Source organism: Dermacentor andersoni, chromosome 2, assembly GCF_023375885.2.
Source record: "Dermacentor andersoni chromosome 2, qqDerAnde1_hic_scaffold, whole genome shotgun sequence".
Lineage (NCBI taxonomy): Eukaryota > Metazoa > Arthropoda > Arachnida > Ixodida > Ixodidae > Dermacentor > Dermacentor andersoni.
In genome coordinates, this window is record NC_092815.1 from 30,417,359 (window position 1) to 30,432,019 (window position 14,661).

The window sequence follows — 14,661 nt, forward strand, 5'->3', positions numbered from 1 at the left end:
AAGCCCGGGGGAGGGGAGGGAGGGGGGGGGGCGTTTTACTCTGGCAGCTGCTGCGTATGCCAAGGTTGAAGACTGGGCGTGTTGGTAGAGCATGTTAGAGGCTCGATTGCGCAACATTTGGACGACACCCACAGAAGAGAAACACACACCACGCTCTGTGGTGTGTGTTTCTCTTCTGTGGGTGTCGTCAAAATGTAGCGCCATCGAGCCTCTAATATGCTGAGTATGGCGTGGCCGTACGGGCCCCATCTTCAAAGCGAACTGCGATGAGTACAGAGTTTAGGTGCGCATAGGACTCAAAGCTTCGTGTGCGCTTTGTTCTCGACGCTTAGCTCGCGTTGAAACGAGAGGCAGCACGAAGGCCAACTAACCTCGCTACTGCTGCCGCACTTCCTCCATCCAGAATTCTGACAGCGAGTTTCCGCGGTCATCGAGTGATATGTGTTCATGTTTGCTTGTGCGCTCCTGACACCATGCTTGCTAATTAATATGCGAATGTTTACGGGTTCATACGGCCGATAAAACTACTATCCTTACTTCGTAAAGCTGTCTACTAATTTGGTATTGCAATCGATGTTTCGCCTTTCGGGCATAATTTCGACATATTATTGTTCTTTCGCTCGGTCCTTAAACTTGTTCTCAAGCTTTCTTGTTAACCTTCATGTTCGTGCCACACGAAACCACACGACAATTTTGAAATAGCCTTTGCAATCAAACGTAAACTCATTAAGTACATGAAGAAATAGCCTTGTCATCATTGCACATGCTCCAAACGCTATTGCGTTTCAGTGGTTTACGTGCGCTATGGTAACGTACGTTATTTGAGGAGGTTAACGTTTGTAATGTTTGCGCACGCTTAGAGATAGCATTGTCCAACGTGGCGGCACCCATGGCTCCTGCTTCAGCGTGAATTCTCGTCATGGCTACGCTCTAGCTCTCCTTGATCGCCAGTAACTATTGAAATAAACTTTCGCTTCCTCTAACTCACCTGCAGTATTAGTTATGAGTGCATGTAACACGCACGCAATTTCGGAGATCGTTGATTCTGGCATCCGTATGCCTAAACGAGACGTGCCCAAGGTATATAAGGTGGGAACTCCGGCATCGGAGCCAGCAGTCGAAGAATTGGAGGATAAAGCGACTCCTGGGCGCGAGCGGTGGTTCGAGGCTCGGCTGGCCAGGACTGGGGCCTGCTGGCGTGGACTGAGGGACCGCGCCCTTCCCACAATGTGAACTGGTAGCGAAGCCTCCATAGAAGCCCGCATTTCAAGAAAATGGCTGCTCGTTTCAACCGTTGCCATCTTCGTATCGGGGTGACAACTAACAGCAAGTAAAAAATAAAAAGTGGTTTCACAACCGGAAATGGCTGTGATGTCAAGATCGTATACTGCTTGGCGCATATGTTTGAATTTATTTAGCGTCCGGCATTTCGACCGCTACGCCAGCAGTTATTTTTATTTTGATGCAGAGGCGAGCTTGCGACTTGCCTCAGCTGAAGCACCAGCGTGTCATTAAACTATAGGAGTGGCGTATTTCTTATTGTGAACATAACTAGGCTGTTATTGACGGCAATTGCTCCAGTAGGTTTCTTAGGAAGGTGAACGAATTGGATGGAAATAAAGGAAAGTGCCACAGAGGTTTCAAAAGCCACTTCACCTTTATTCGTTTGGAATAATGCAACCAATATAATTGACGGAACAAAACATATTTCGATGTATGAAAAGTGCTGTGGCCAGCACACAGTCTAAATGTATAGCAACGTATGCGAAACCTTTTCCCTGAGTCATTCGCAATTCCGTGTGGCACCCTGTATTCATGTCCAACAGTTATCAGGACAACATTGCCCCACATTACCATTAAGAAAATATTCTACTTGCTAATTTTCCTGCCCGCCGGACACTCAGAACCTGCGTTACGGAAAGTGAACGAACATAGCGTGACGTTTCTTCGCGGAGCGTTCCACATTTATCGTCACGACGAGAGACAGTGCGTCGGACGCCGCAGCGTGAACTTGCATGATAACCATAAACCTGAACTTACACCTTTCGCCAATAGATGCCGTGCGCTAGGTCATGGTGGATTTGAAGTGAAGCGCACGCCAAGGAAAAAAAAAAAAAGAACTTGGATGAAACCGCCGCGTTCAAGTGAGCAATGTCATTCCGCACGACAATAATAGGTAGTTTGCACAGTCTTGCCAAGTCTTAAGCCAGAATTACTGCTTGGTAGGGGCCACCAAGAACGAACTAATAAATTGTGAAATAGAAAAATTAAAATTTGTTGGTTTAGTACATCAAAAATATTTCAGACGGTATAGTTACTCGTATGACACTATTCTGATTAAAAAGTTTCTAACATTTTCCTTCACATAGGTTTTCTAGTTTCAGTGTTTGACCCCTCTCATCTAGTCGCGTTTCAATCGTGCATCACTTAATGCCGCATCACTAACGGATATCTTTGGCGATAGGTTTTGGCATGCTTTACGTTGCAAGCTTCGCGACCTATATTTAGGCTGTGTTCCAACACTCGCTGTAGACGGCAAAGCAGACGGCTAAGTGGACAGCGGCCATCCTAAGTCTCGTTCCAATTCTCACGAAGACGTCAAAGTAGACAGCTTCGCGAGGACAACATCGAAGTTAATAACGATGCAGGCTACTTTTCTGTCTAAAGAAGGTAGCGGCTGAGCAGACGTTTGCAAAGCCGACAGGGAATTCGCCTGCGCACAAGAAAACGTAGACGTGCTTTCTTGCGTCCTTAATGTAAGTCACATAATGTTTTTCAAGGAATAAAACACAGAAATGCGTGCCTTTCTTAATGTTTTCTTCTCGCCCCGAGGTGGCGTCACGTCGCAGAAGCGTTTTCTATACGTCTACCAGACGGTTCGGAACGCGTTCTATTAGATGGCCTCGAAGCTGTCTCGGCTGTCTTCTTAGCTGTCGACGTAGAATGTCTCCGATGCTGGCCAGAATTAGAACACACCCTTAGATGGACCTTGACGTGTCCACATAGCAAGAACATGATAGTGGCTAATGAATGCCTTGGCTTGGATGCGTTAGGCCGAAAGTACCAGACAGCGCTCTAGCTTCTAAAGTCCTTCTTGTGTTTGCGTTCGCGTACGTTAAATTACAATCATTAAAGGAACGCGTACAATTATTAAAGGAACGCGTACCATAACGTCCTGCAAAGATGCTTGCGCTTAACGTATACATAAGGCTACAAACGTTATTCTTAAGCGGCCTAATCTTTCTTATTTTGACGTTGTTATTGCGGCTCACGGCGTGCCCTTGACCGTAGAGTTTCGTACAGTTACTAGAGGGAGCTGTGCCGCTATACGTGAGCTGTAAGCAGGGCAGCTCATTCCCTGCTTGAGACTGGTGGTTAGTACATGGAGTTGGCCTAAACTTTATTCCTCTGGCTTCAAACGGCTTCGTGATTTGGAAACTGATCATATTCAAAAATATACCGCATTAAAAACAATTAAATATACAATAATAAAATTGTCCGCCTGTAGGATTCGAACACATGACCTCAAGCACCGAAGCCCGATATTGAAACCATTACGCCCTGTACGCATGGACAAGTGGAGCCACTGCAATTAGCAGCGTTTATGCGCCTTCGTAGTCTTATTGCCCTCTGCATTTGCAAAAGTATAGATGGATTTGAAATTTAGGCAAGTGAAGGCAGATAAAGCGCAGTAAAAACAAAGCCACAATGACATCTGAAGCCACAAGCACGAAGCTTAGACAAAGTCATGTGCTAACGATCATTCCTATGGTGGCTGGAGGATAGCAGCGTCTGAACTCGTACTTATTGTAGAAAACTCGACGCTCTTGGCTTCACTGTGACGTCGGCACTCCAAATCATTGCCCATCACCTATCCTATAAGCAAGATATTGCAAAACTAGGCGAGTTTGTTGATCTTCATGGTAAAATCAGCGGAAGAATAACAGCAACGAAAGACAGAGAACTACACAGTACAGGCACTGATCCTGTGTATTTGTGTTGAGTTGCCGTTAATCTTGCGCTGATCCTATAGGCAAGCTAGATAAAGACTTTCAGGGTCACAGAGGGCACGATCAACAGAACCGGAATAGCCAAATTCTCCTAGAAAGTTATTACATTTATTAAAGGAATGATGCGCTTCATGGTGTAGTTAAAGTGAGGATATTAAGGTAGTGTCGTTGTTTGATACATAATAAGGTAAAGAACAGAATCGATCAATTAGGAGCGAACCACAAGCAGGGGACAAACGGGCAAAGAAAGCTGTATATGTATCCTGTCGCGAACAGTAGCGGTGAGCAGGCGGCGAACAGGCCACACGGCTGACTCCCACAATTGTTGTAGTGCTGCGTAGTGTGTATTATGTAATAGTCATCTCTCTGCGAGGCACCCGGACGCAAATAATAGTAATACTAATAATAATAAAAACCAAACATGCACAGCACTTCTCGCAGAATCTACGAAGGTCGACAGAAACAGCCTAAACTTTGAAAATATAATTTTCACTGTAGGCCTGTTTGTGACTTCTCAAAGGCGTTCGGCTCTCTCAGTCATGACATTCTTGCAGACAAATAGTTCGTGTGCGCGAGAATCCTTTGGATTTGCTGAAATCTTACGCAACTGCCAGCAGTACGCATGTTTGCAAGGTTCGCAGTTGTAATTTCTTCCTGTTTTGAGACGTGTAACCCAAGGGAGCATTTTCGGTCCCCTTCTACTTAATGTATGCAACACTGATCTCGTAAATATTGATAAAATAGCTAAATTTATTGTATATGCTGACGACAGCATCATACTGTTTTCTGGGCCTTATGCCAATGATTTGGCATTTAAATGTAATAAGTCATTCTAAAAGCTTTCCACTTAGTCCAGCTTCGATAAAATAAGTATTATTTCGTTGAAAAAAAAGTAGTTATATTACGTGCAAGAAATCCAGCACTTGAACTGCTAAACCCTATGTTATATGCAGGTCAGAACATTACTATAATAAGCGAGTACCAGATACTCGGCGTTACATTTTCCGCTCATCTATGTTGGAATCTACATGTAGAACAGCTGTGCGAAAACCTTTAATCCACTACTGGAGCGTTATCACGATGTCGACACTTAGTACCATCGAAGGTAAAAACTTCAAGCGTATTACGAGCTATTCGCATCGTCTAAATGCATACTGTTTTTACATAGTTTTTACCTTGTTTGCTTCAATGTGTATTTATTTTGTGATCTATTGCGCGATATGTCTCTTGAATTGAAAACCTTGTATTCCTCATTGTAAAATTTATCTGCTTATTTTCAATTACAGATACGCTTCGTGCCTTTAGAGTGCGTATATTAAGAGGAGGAATTTATTTATACTAGGTTAAACATTTTGCGCACTTCATATCGTAAATCTGTTCTCTTAGTAAGTACCAACATCCACTGCAATTGCGACATGTATTTTTCATTTTCTCTGCTGTATAGTTGCACAATGAACGTCGCATGCTGCCAATGGTAGGGTCTTCAGGGATCCAGCGAAGCTGCCTAGCGCAGCTTTTGACCATCCAGATTTTTCTGGAGAAATAAAGATTGATTGATTGATTGACTGATTGATAGATAGATTGATTGATTGATTGATTGATTGATTGATTGATTGATTGATTGATTGACCGCATGACAAGCGGTTGAGCGATGGCTTATTCCGTGAATTATCTGCTATTGTTTGTTCTGGCACTTTTTTTCGTACGATTGTTTCCTGCGATTGCTTAAATGTGCTTTCGATACGTGCTGTGTTCATCGCTTTGCCGGATCCGTTCGAGCTCTCTTCACTTCCACAAGAGCCTTTCGGCATTCGTCTGGGCGGCACCCAACATGACATTCGTTCGCGTGTAGCGTCTTGCTCAACAACTGACTACCACTTTCGCGGCACAAGACAGTTGTAAATTTTGACGACGCTTAAGCTTCGCCTTTAAGAGTGGAACGCGACAGCATTCAGAGATCCCTGACTGCTTCTCACTCTTCCCGGCAACTGCAGCTTATGTAACCGTTATGTTTACCGGTAAACGCTGGTGGTGAACGCTATGCGCGAAGGCAAACTTTCTGGTAGAAACCCGGCCTCTCGCGTGGGCCTCGGATGCGCGCAGGCGAGCGCCATCTGGATGGTGTTGCAAGAAACCGGGCGCGCCGCTCTATGAATGGTAGAAAGGGTGGAAAGGGTGTTTGTGCTTGAGTTTCCGTGCAACAGAATCATGTTTTTTCGCATATTCAAATGACATTCCGACGCTGTCATATCTGTAGGTTGTGTGCACGTCGTACTTTGCGATTTTTCTGACGCATTTTACTTTGAGAAATTGGTTGGTGGGCTTGCGTGGTTGGGTATGCGTGGTTAGGAATAATTTTTCGTTCACAAGACGGTTGACACCGACGCAAGATTTTATGCTACACGAGGCCTTAACGCTATCGCGTTAAAAAACCGAAGAGGGACGACGCGGTATTGATGTGATACGAGTGATCGCAACGACTGTGTATCTCGTCAGTACGTAGCGTACTGGCATACAAACTTGGGACGCTGGACCGTTGTCAACTCTGTCTGCGAACCGAAGTCGTAGACTTGTTGCACGTTTAACGCTGCCGACACCTACAGAAGCATATTGCTGGCCTTGGGCCAACGTAGCGTGCCACAACTCCATGCTACGCTTATTTCGTACATATTTAATTTTTACGGCACGCGTTTTACTATGGAATCACGCTACGCCGTTAATTTTGCTACTTATACGCTCTTTATCATGCGAAACCAACAAGTGCCGCAAAATGTGTTAGCTTGCAATCTTTTCGGCAAATGCTAAGCTACGTACTTAGTTCAGTAGGTTACGAACAAATAGAAAGAAAGACGGACAGACAACTATGCATTTAAATAACAACACGTGCTGAATTAAGTGTAATCATAAAGTAGAAAACGCATCAAAGAACAAATTAATGAAAGAAAAGAAACGGGAGGCAGTCAAAATAGTCACGTTTGAAGCAAGCTGAAAGATAGAGAAATATATCAAGGGGCAGATGATGAATAAAGAGGTGAAAAGTGATAGTGATGGGATAGAAGAAAGTAGAGCGCCACGAGTTAAAAACCATCGGTCAAACATGCTTTGGCTACCTTCTGTCTTTCAGTGACGTGCTAAATATGGCAATTTTTATCGCTTCCGAGAAACTTTTCGCAATCTCTGTTTTGAAGATTTGGATGAAGACACTACATGGCTGGGAACGACGACGACCCCGAGTGGTGTGACTGGCAAATGTTTGACAATTATGGTACAAGCGCTTCTAACGTTACCTTACCTTAGCACACGCGGCTCATTAATGAGTCTATAGCGCGTGTGCCTCGCATTTGCTTTCAAATAACGAGTTTCTCGTGCTTAAGTTTCTTGCCGACAGAGCCGGTTCAATAAACGGTAGAAACAGCCGCACCCTCTAGAGGCACAGGTAAGAAAGAAAGAGAAAAAAAATATTGTGTGAGTTGGTGGTGTTCCGCCGGCCTGCAAGTAAGATGAAGCGCAAATAAGTGTGACGAAAGCAGCGTCAGTATGCGCATAATGCATGAGGCGGACGAGTCGCATGGTCATAAGTCAGTGACAAAAGTTTCACTGTGGAAAGTTTTGCGCACATTGAACGAAGACAAGAAAAGGACACAAAGACCAGCGCTGGTCTTTTGCGCTGGTCTTTGTGTCCTTTTCTTGTCTTCGTGCAATGTGCGCAAAACTTTCCACAATGAAGTCAAACCAACTAGCCCACCTTTCACACTTATTGAAGGACAAAAATTTGATAAGTAAGCGTGTCTTCGCCTCTGCAGTTTGGGTTATGCCACAGCTGAGCTGTTTGGCATATTGGACACAAATAGCGGAATGTTCGAATGTTTTGGCGCAACCTTCAGGATTCTTTGACGACCTTCCGAAAAAAAGCGTATTGTATTGCGCAATGACTTGCCTTTTGCATCATTGATGCCTCAGATAACGAGCAGACTCAGCATGCGTGGCACACACAGCAAACATTGGGTCGCAGACGCAGCTCTCGCTGCTGTCGGTATGCAGCAAAGTCAGCTCCGCAGACTTCTCTGCATATACCGACAGCAGCCCTCTATTTGTGTTCGCGGTTCAAGAGCACTGGTGATCACATGGATATAAATACAACCGCCAACTTGTTAATGAATTAAGGTCTCGATGCGAGCCGCTGCTCACATCGCGATGGTCGCCCCGGCGGCTATCTGACCGAACAGCGCGTGAGCTTGCAAGTTGCCACAGCCCGGACCTTCACTTTGTGCTCTCACCAACCCTTGGCGACTCCGAACTGTAGCGTTACGCTCGTATAGCACCACCATTAAAATGCAAGAGGTTGAGCACTTTGGCGGGGGCACATAGTTAATCACCTAAAACGAGTGTGCCAGCTCTGGCGTGTACCTAATGAGCGCATTAATTAGAACGTTGTAGGAACCTCGAGAATCGTCGAGTAAATTGTTCACGGCGAGCAAGCCTTTCCGTCTTCACTATTCTTTGTTACGCTCCTCATAAAAACCGGTCACCACGCGCACATGTGCATGACGTGGCACATTAATCTTCACTGACTGGCTTCATAAACAGGCCTGCAAATTAAGGACGCCCCAGTGACTTTTTTCTATAGCATCATCATTTTACAGAGATGCAATTTGTTCAGCTCTCTGTTAAAATAAAAATATTACACTTTAAACAAGAACATAAAAAACGCACATCGCAGCGAAGCTCCTGTTGCATGTCGCGTGTTTATTATTATTAATACTAATATTGTGCGCGTGTGTCGATAATTATTCTGTGTCATTTAATTTTCTTCTGACTTGCTTGGATGTTTGTCAAAGGCCCCTGCAATGTTGTAATTGGTTCAGCAGCAATTATGGCCTTAATTTGTTAACTAATAAATGCAGCCACAAGCGGAAAGTGTCGATGGGGGCGACGTACACATGGTATACTTCGCGCAGCGTTTTTTTGTATTGTCATATCATGCGACCATTTTGCTGATCCAGGCTACGTACATTTGAAGCGTATACTTCACGTGGTTTACACAATGCTGGGCCGCGATAACGTAAGGATTCATTTATCGTTCAGTTCTATCCCTTCCTGGCCTTTCCTGCCCTGCCATACATAATATTTACGGGAAGGGGGAGGAATAAACTCTGATTGAAACGAGCAGTTTACTTGGCTGGGCTTAGGCCTCCCACGTGGGGACGTCCAAGTCTTGCCTCTTCGTCGCCTCGCAGGCTTGCTGGATAGCCGAGAGTTGGCCGTCGAGGTGGGAGCTGCGCAGGGCGGCGTGCCATCTCGACGACAGGGTCACAGTATTAATTGTCGGATACTGGAGTTTGCACTCCCATGGGAGGTGGGGAAGCGATGCTGCCTGAGTCTTACAGATCTTGCAAGTGTTACTAGGGTAGATCTCTGTGTAGATCCTGTGGTAATGTTTTAGTGAGGGGTACGTGTTTGTCTATAACAGGCGAAGGGTGGTTGCCTGTGCTTTGTTTAGCTTGTGATGAGGGATGGGGAAGGTTCTTCTGTCGAGATAGAATGATTTCGTGAGGTCGTTTTAGCTGGTGAGGCGATCGCGTTCCACGGGTGCACCTGCGCCACATTTGCGGGAAGCGCACAAAAGATTATACTGCGACTAGTATATGAGAAAGGGCTCGTATTCACAATAACGCTTTATGCTAGAACTGTTCGTAAGAGAAAAATATCGGCAGTCCTTACGCAGGACGTAGTATAGCGAGACCGGCTGCATGGCCAATGGCAAAGAGTACTTACGAATGAAAAGCTGTGTGAATTCGGCCCCTGTATCTAACTTACGATAAAGGAAACTTGGAACTGTACATGTGCCTTAAAAAGTAATGTTGATATATTAAAAATATGACTGATATGATGCACGTGTGACGTTTTATTTTGTTCACGCCGAAAACTTTCTATGGTCATAATCAATGCAGCTGCGCTGACATTGTACTGTCATGTATGTCGCACATAATATGTGCCTTTGAATTCTTATACATTGAATACGTGCTAGTGTAAAAACTGCAAAAGTTAAAAAAAAAGAAATCATGTTTCTATGGCGGTAGCGGCCTGTAGTGGCTGATTGTGCCGGAAAAAAATTTTTGCTGGGATATTGGCCTGTTGTACGAGGGTATATATGTGGTAACATTGTGGAATAAAAAATCTGTTGGTAGTAGCGCTCTGTTTTCGTTTCTTCCTCTTGTCCTCGTGCTTTTTTGCGCTTTGTCTCCAGTTAAAAATCGTAGTTTAGCTTTTTTCTTTTTATTATTATCCAATATAGTTCTTGTACTTAGAAAATTTATGGCCCTCAGTTAATACCTGCACACCAATTGCATACTCTACGCCAGCGTTAACCTCCCTGTGTTAACAGGGCCGCGATTCATAAAGCAGACAGCCTTGATCATCGTGTGCGCACCAACGGCAAACCATCTCCCTCAGATTCACGGACTAACCTTATCTTCAGATATTCAGCATTCAACTCCTAACATACATTGTATCCTCCGGAAACGTCATACCATACTCTTAGAAAATGAGAAAATGCGTCAAATTCTTCTTGAACCTACGCGGGTGGCATACAGACGATGCATCAACCGCAGCGAGGATGTCACGTTCTCCAACATTAACTCAGATAAATTCAACGGCTGCGTACCATGCGGAAAACTTCGATGCAAACTCTGCCCCACGATGAGTACCGCTAACGCTGCCAAAAGCACTACGTCTTCATCGTCATTTAACATCCTTGTAACGTTGTATATCTCCTCGAATGCACCATTTGCCGCACACAATACATCAGACAAAAGGAAAAGCCTTTTAGGCTGCGCTTTAATAATCACGGATCACATGTAAAACCTATACCGCCGCTCCCCCTCTCCTAGCATGTGAACAAAAAGGCCGTCCTTTCGAACGATTTAAGGCCTCCATATTGAAATCGGGATTCTCCACTCACTACGACAGCGAAGCTTGCGAGTCATTTCTAATACACGAGTTCAGCACATTTTCTAGGAAAATTAATGGAAGCATAGGTAGGCTGACGTGTATGCCCAAGTAACAAGATACAGGCTTCCAAAATTACCGACATGTTTGGTGCACGAATTAATATTTTTTCCTGTCTGTTTTATGCATTTACTAACGGTTATATAAGGTATATAATCTATGTTTGTAAAGCTATGTGTATATTTACACGTATTTTATTACAGCTTCTTCTCGCCCTTTTCTTTTGTTATGTTGATGTTTATCATTTCACTTTGTCGTATATTTTTTCATATTAAAAAAGGTTTCATACACGTATAGACTGCATAAAAATAATACTGCTTGCCCACAAGAACAGAAGGTGCCAACTGTGCAAAGAATGCAATGTAATGCAGTTAACAGAACTCAGAGGTCACAGTAGATTTGATATAACCAAGTAGGGGTGTATTGACCATCTTGGTGGTCTCACAAAAGTTGCAGTAACTTCAGACAATGAACAAGAGAAACACTCATCTGGCAGCTGCGACCCCTACAATGCCCTATGCTAACGTGTGACTGCCCTCCCCTGCATTCCACAGGCTGCGTCTTTCCATCTTATATTCCTCACGCTGTCCCTTGCGGGCGCTACTGAATGTACACGCGTTTTTATGCTACCTACACTTTCTTTCTTTACTTGAGTGAATGTACTTGTTTTGATATTCATGACGTCCAAAATATCTTTTTAATTTTGTTTCACAGTCACAGAGAAAAATGTACAAATTTAGCTCTGAGTGCTTGCAATTGCACTCTTGATGAAGGCCGGACCCCGGCCGAAACGTCTAAATGAAATGTTTTTGTTTTTCTACATGCTCCTGCACTTCTTTCAATTTTTATATATGAAGTATGAAGAAAGATTCATTCATTCATCCGTGTGATAAAAAAAAAGGGGGGGGGGTAGCTGCTCGGACTAAAGAAAGAAGTAAAGAAGAAGGAAACGCGGTGATATATTGAAATGGAATTGTATCGTTACATGATGCCAGCCTTGGACTTTATGTCTCGAGGTTACCGGGTGCTTCCCGCGGTATTGTAGTCACTGTAGGTAGCTACACGCAATAGGAGGCGATGGGTTCTGAGCGCATTGTTCTTGTTTCTCACGTACGCGCACTTTCCTCTATAACGGTAGTGGTTGGTGGAGATGGCGTACCGGCCCCTGGTGCTCCTGATGGGCGTCTCCTGGAGGGACAGCCACGCCGTGGCGCAGCTGCTGGCCATCAAAGTGTTCCTCAATGAGTACGTCGCCCTCACCGCATTCGTGAAGACGGCGCACAACCTGGAGGCACGTACACCCACTCCAGGCCTTTGGGGCGTGTAGTCACCGAACTGCTCGAGTGCAATTGCCGGCACGCTCGCTATATAGCAATGGAGCTATGCGCTCCAGATCGCGGCTGCGCGGCATCTCGTAGAGCATTGAAGGCCTGTGGTGCGATTTGAGCCGTGGCATCGCGCCTCAGTGCGGGAGCCCGCATATGTCAATGGTGGGTGGAGGAGGCGCTTAGCACCGCCATGTTGGGCCATGTTTGCGTAGAACCTGCCGGAAATATATAATTCTTACAAACTAAAACCACTGTGCACTCAGCCTCTCTGAATACATTCTGAAAACAGGCGTCGAATACGTTCTGAAAGCCGGCGTAATGAAATGCTTTGTGAATGCAAGTCCCTACATCCGAAGCTCAGTTTACAAGTGTGCTCCATGACGCGCATGGCGTCATGGCTCAGCAGGCAGACTTTCTGCTATCTATATGAGAGACGTTGGCTTGCGCCGCCATCTGGAACTGACTGGTTGGAAATGGCTAGCTTCTGAGCACGCTCGTCCGTATATGCGGAGTGCCGGTACAATGAAGCGCTCACTATAGCGTCTTGTGCGGTGTTCCCTCATTAACGCCTTCACCTTACACCGTAAGCACGAGAATTTCCCGCCATTAAACACACGTGCCACGCACGTATTGCACGCAGCAGTGGTTGCTGCGTGGTGATCCTCGTTGTTACACGCTGAGAAGCGTGCGTAGTGGTTGCCTGCTCACCTGGCGGAGGATGATAAGCGGCATTATTATTCCAACCAGTGGCCTAAGCCAGAAGAGTGCCCTCCGGAGAGCGTTCTCCGAGGGAGTGCGTGATACTATTGGCTTAGTATCACAGATCTGTCAACAGCCTTTTACTTTGTTCATTCCCAAACAGCAAAAGGAGCTGGCCTAAGGTCGCTTGCTCTGAAAGGCACGTAAACAGCTACCGTGGATAAGATCTGTGGAAGAATAGGAAAAACAATAAAAGGCACGTGTAGGTTGGCTCGCAGAAAAAAAAAAATGTTTATAACGCTGTTTATGATCTTCTTGATACGAGTTCGAAGGAGGGTATTTTTCCATACCGTGCTTCAGCGTCCGTCGGGTAAGATGCATTCGGCCATATTTACATGCGTCTGCTTTGATGAACTGTTTCCAGCCGCGGTCAGTGCTGGAGCCGCTTTTAGTGCTCAGCATTCCGGCTGCGCCTGCAATTCTGAGTACATAGTCATTACGCAGTCTTCACTAATAGCTTGTCGAGGGCAGTATTCCTCGCAAGATAGTTACAGCCGCGCCTGATGGTTAAATAATTGAGTGTGACTCCCAAGACAAGTAACCCACGCCGATCAGGAATGCAGATTTTTTATTTTCAACAAAGAGCTCGGAAAGATTGACGGTGGTAGATTACACATGTCCGCTGCTAGTGGGCATGTGAGAAATCTATAAGCAATCACATCTAATTAATGCAAATAATTACGGTTACGGAACAAGTGAAGAGTTAATAACGCGAATAAGGATGCTGTATGAGCTCCGAAACGCGCATTGCTTACTTAATTACTGGAAACACATGTATTGCTAATAAGCGACATAGCTGGCTAGACGAGAGTTCATAGAACTCTCGACTTTGTTAATAACACCGGTAAACGCTTGGTTATAGCTTCGTGGTAAACACAGCGGAAACCGGTTCTATGGGCGACTGCCGTTGAGCCGCACGACGCCATTCTTTTATGCGCAATTTTCTTCAAGCATGCCTAGCGAGACTTCTGTATGCATACTTTACGTGTTTTCAGAGACATCGTTCTGGAGAACCGCGCGTAGAACTCGTAGCTGCGATCTTGAAGAACGATGACTTGCTATATTAGAAGAGCAGTGGCTCGTCTACACCCTGATTCCACAATGCCTCCATGACTGCTGAGGTTTCGACTGGATCAAACGCTTTCTCGTAATCAATGAAAGCTATATATAAAGGTTGGTTATATTCCGCACATTTTTCTATCACACTATCAATCAGGTGATCGAAGATCGAAGGCAGTGTGCATGAATTCAACAGCCCCTTCGGCTGGCATCCATAGCATACACAGCATCCAGTTCTTATCATCCACAGCAGACTGCCTTCACGATACGGCGCCTGGGTCGCGTTTGCGGTCAGCCTCGCGGATAAAAAAAAAATATGGGGTAACCACTTTCTGATTATGAGGCATGCCGTAGTGGAGGACTCTGGAAATTTGAACCACCTGGGGTTCTTTAAAGTGCACCTAAATCTAAGTACACGGGTGCTTTCGCATTTCGCCCCCATCGAAATGCGGCCGCCGTGGCCGGCATTCGATCCCGCGACCTCGTGCTCAGCAGCT

The 14,661-nt window shown here is 45.2% G+C and overlaps 1 protein-coding gene across 2 annotated transcripts in view; it reads left to right on the forward strand.

Moving 5' to 3' along the window:
- LOC129387758 (sodium/nucleoside cotransporter 1-like) overlaps positions 1-14,661 on the forward strand; it is a 71,454-nt gene that overhangs the window by 44,275 nt on the left and 12,518 nt on the right. Inside the window, exon 6 of one of the 2 annotated variants that reach the window (XM_055077287.2) lies at positions 12,157-12,392. The exons of the other annotated variant lie outside the window; for it this stretch is intronic. Within the exon in view, the coding sequence (XP_054933262.1) occupies positions 12,157-12,345 (189 nt within the window). The 3' untranslated portion in view covers positions 12,346-12,392. Of the gene's footprint in view, positions 1-12,156; positions 12,393-14,661 lie in introns of those variants that run through there. 2 annotated transcript variants of the gene reach the window in all.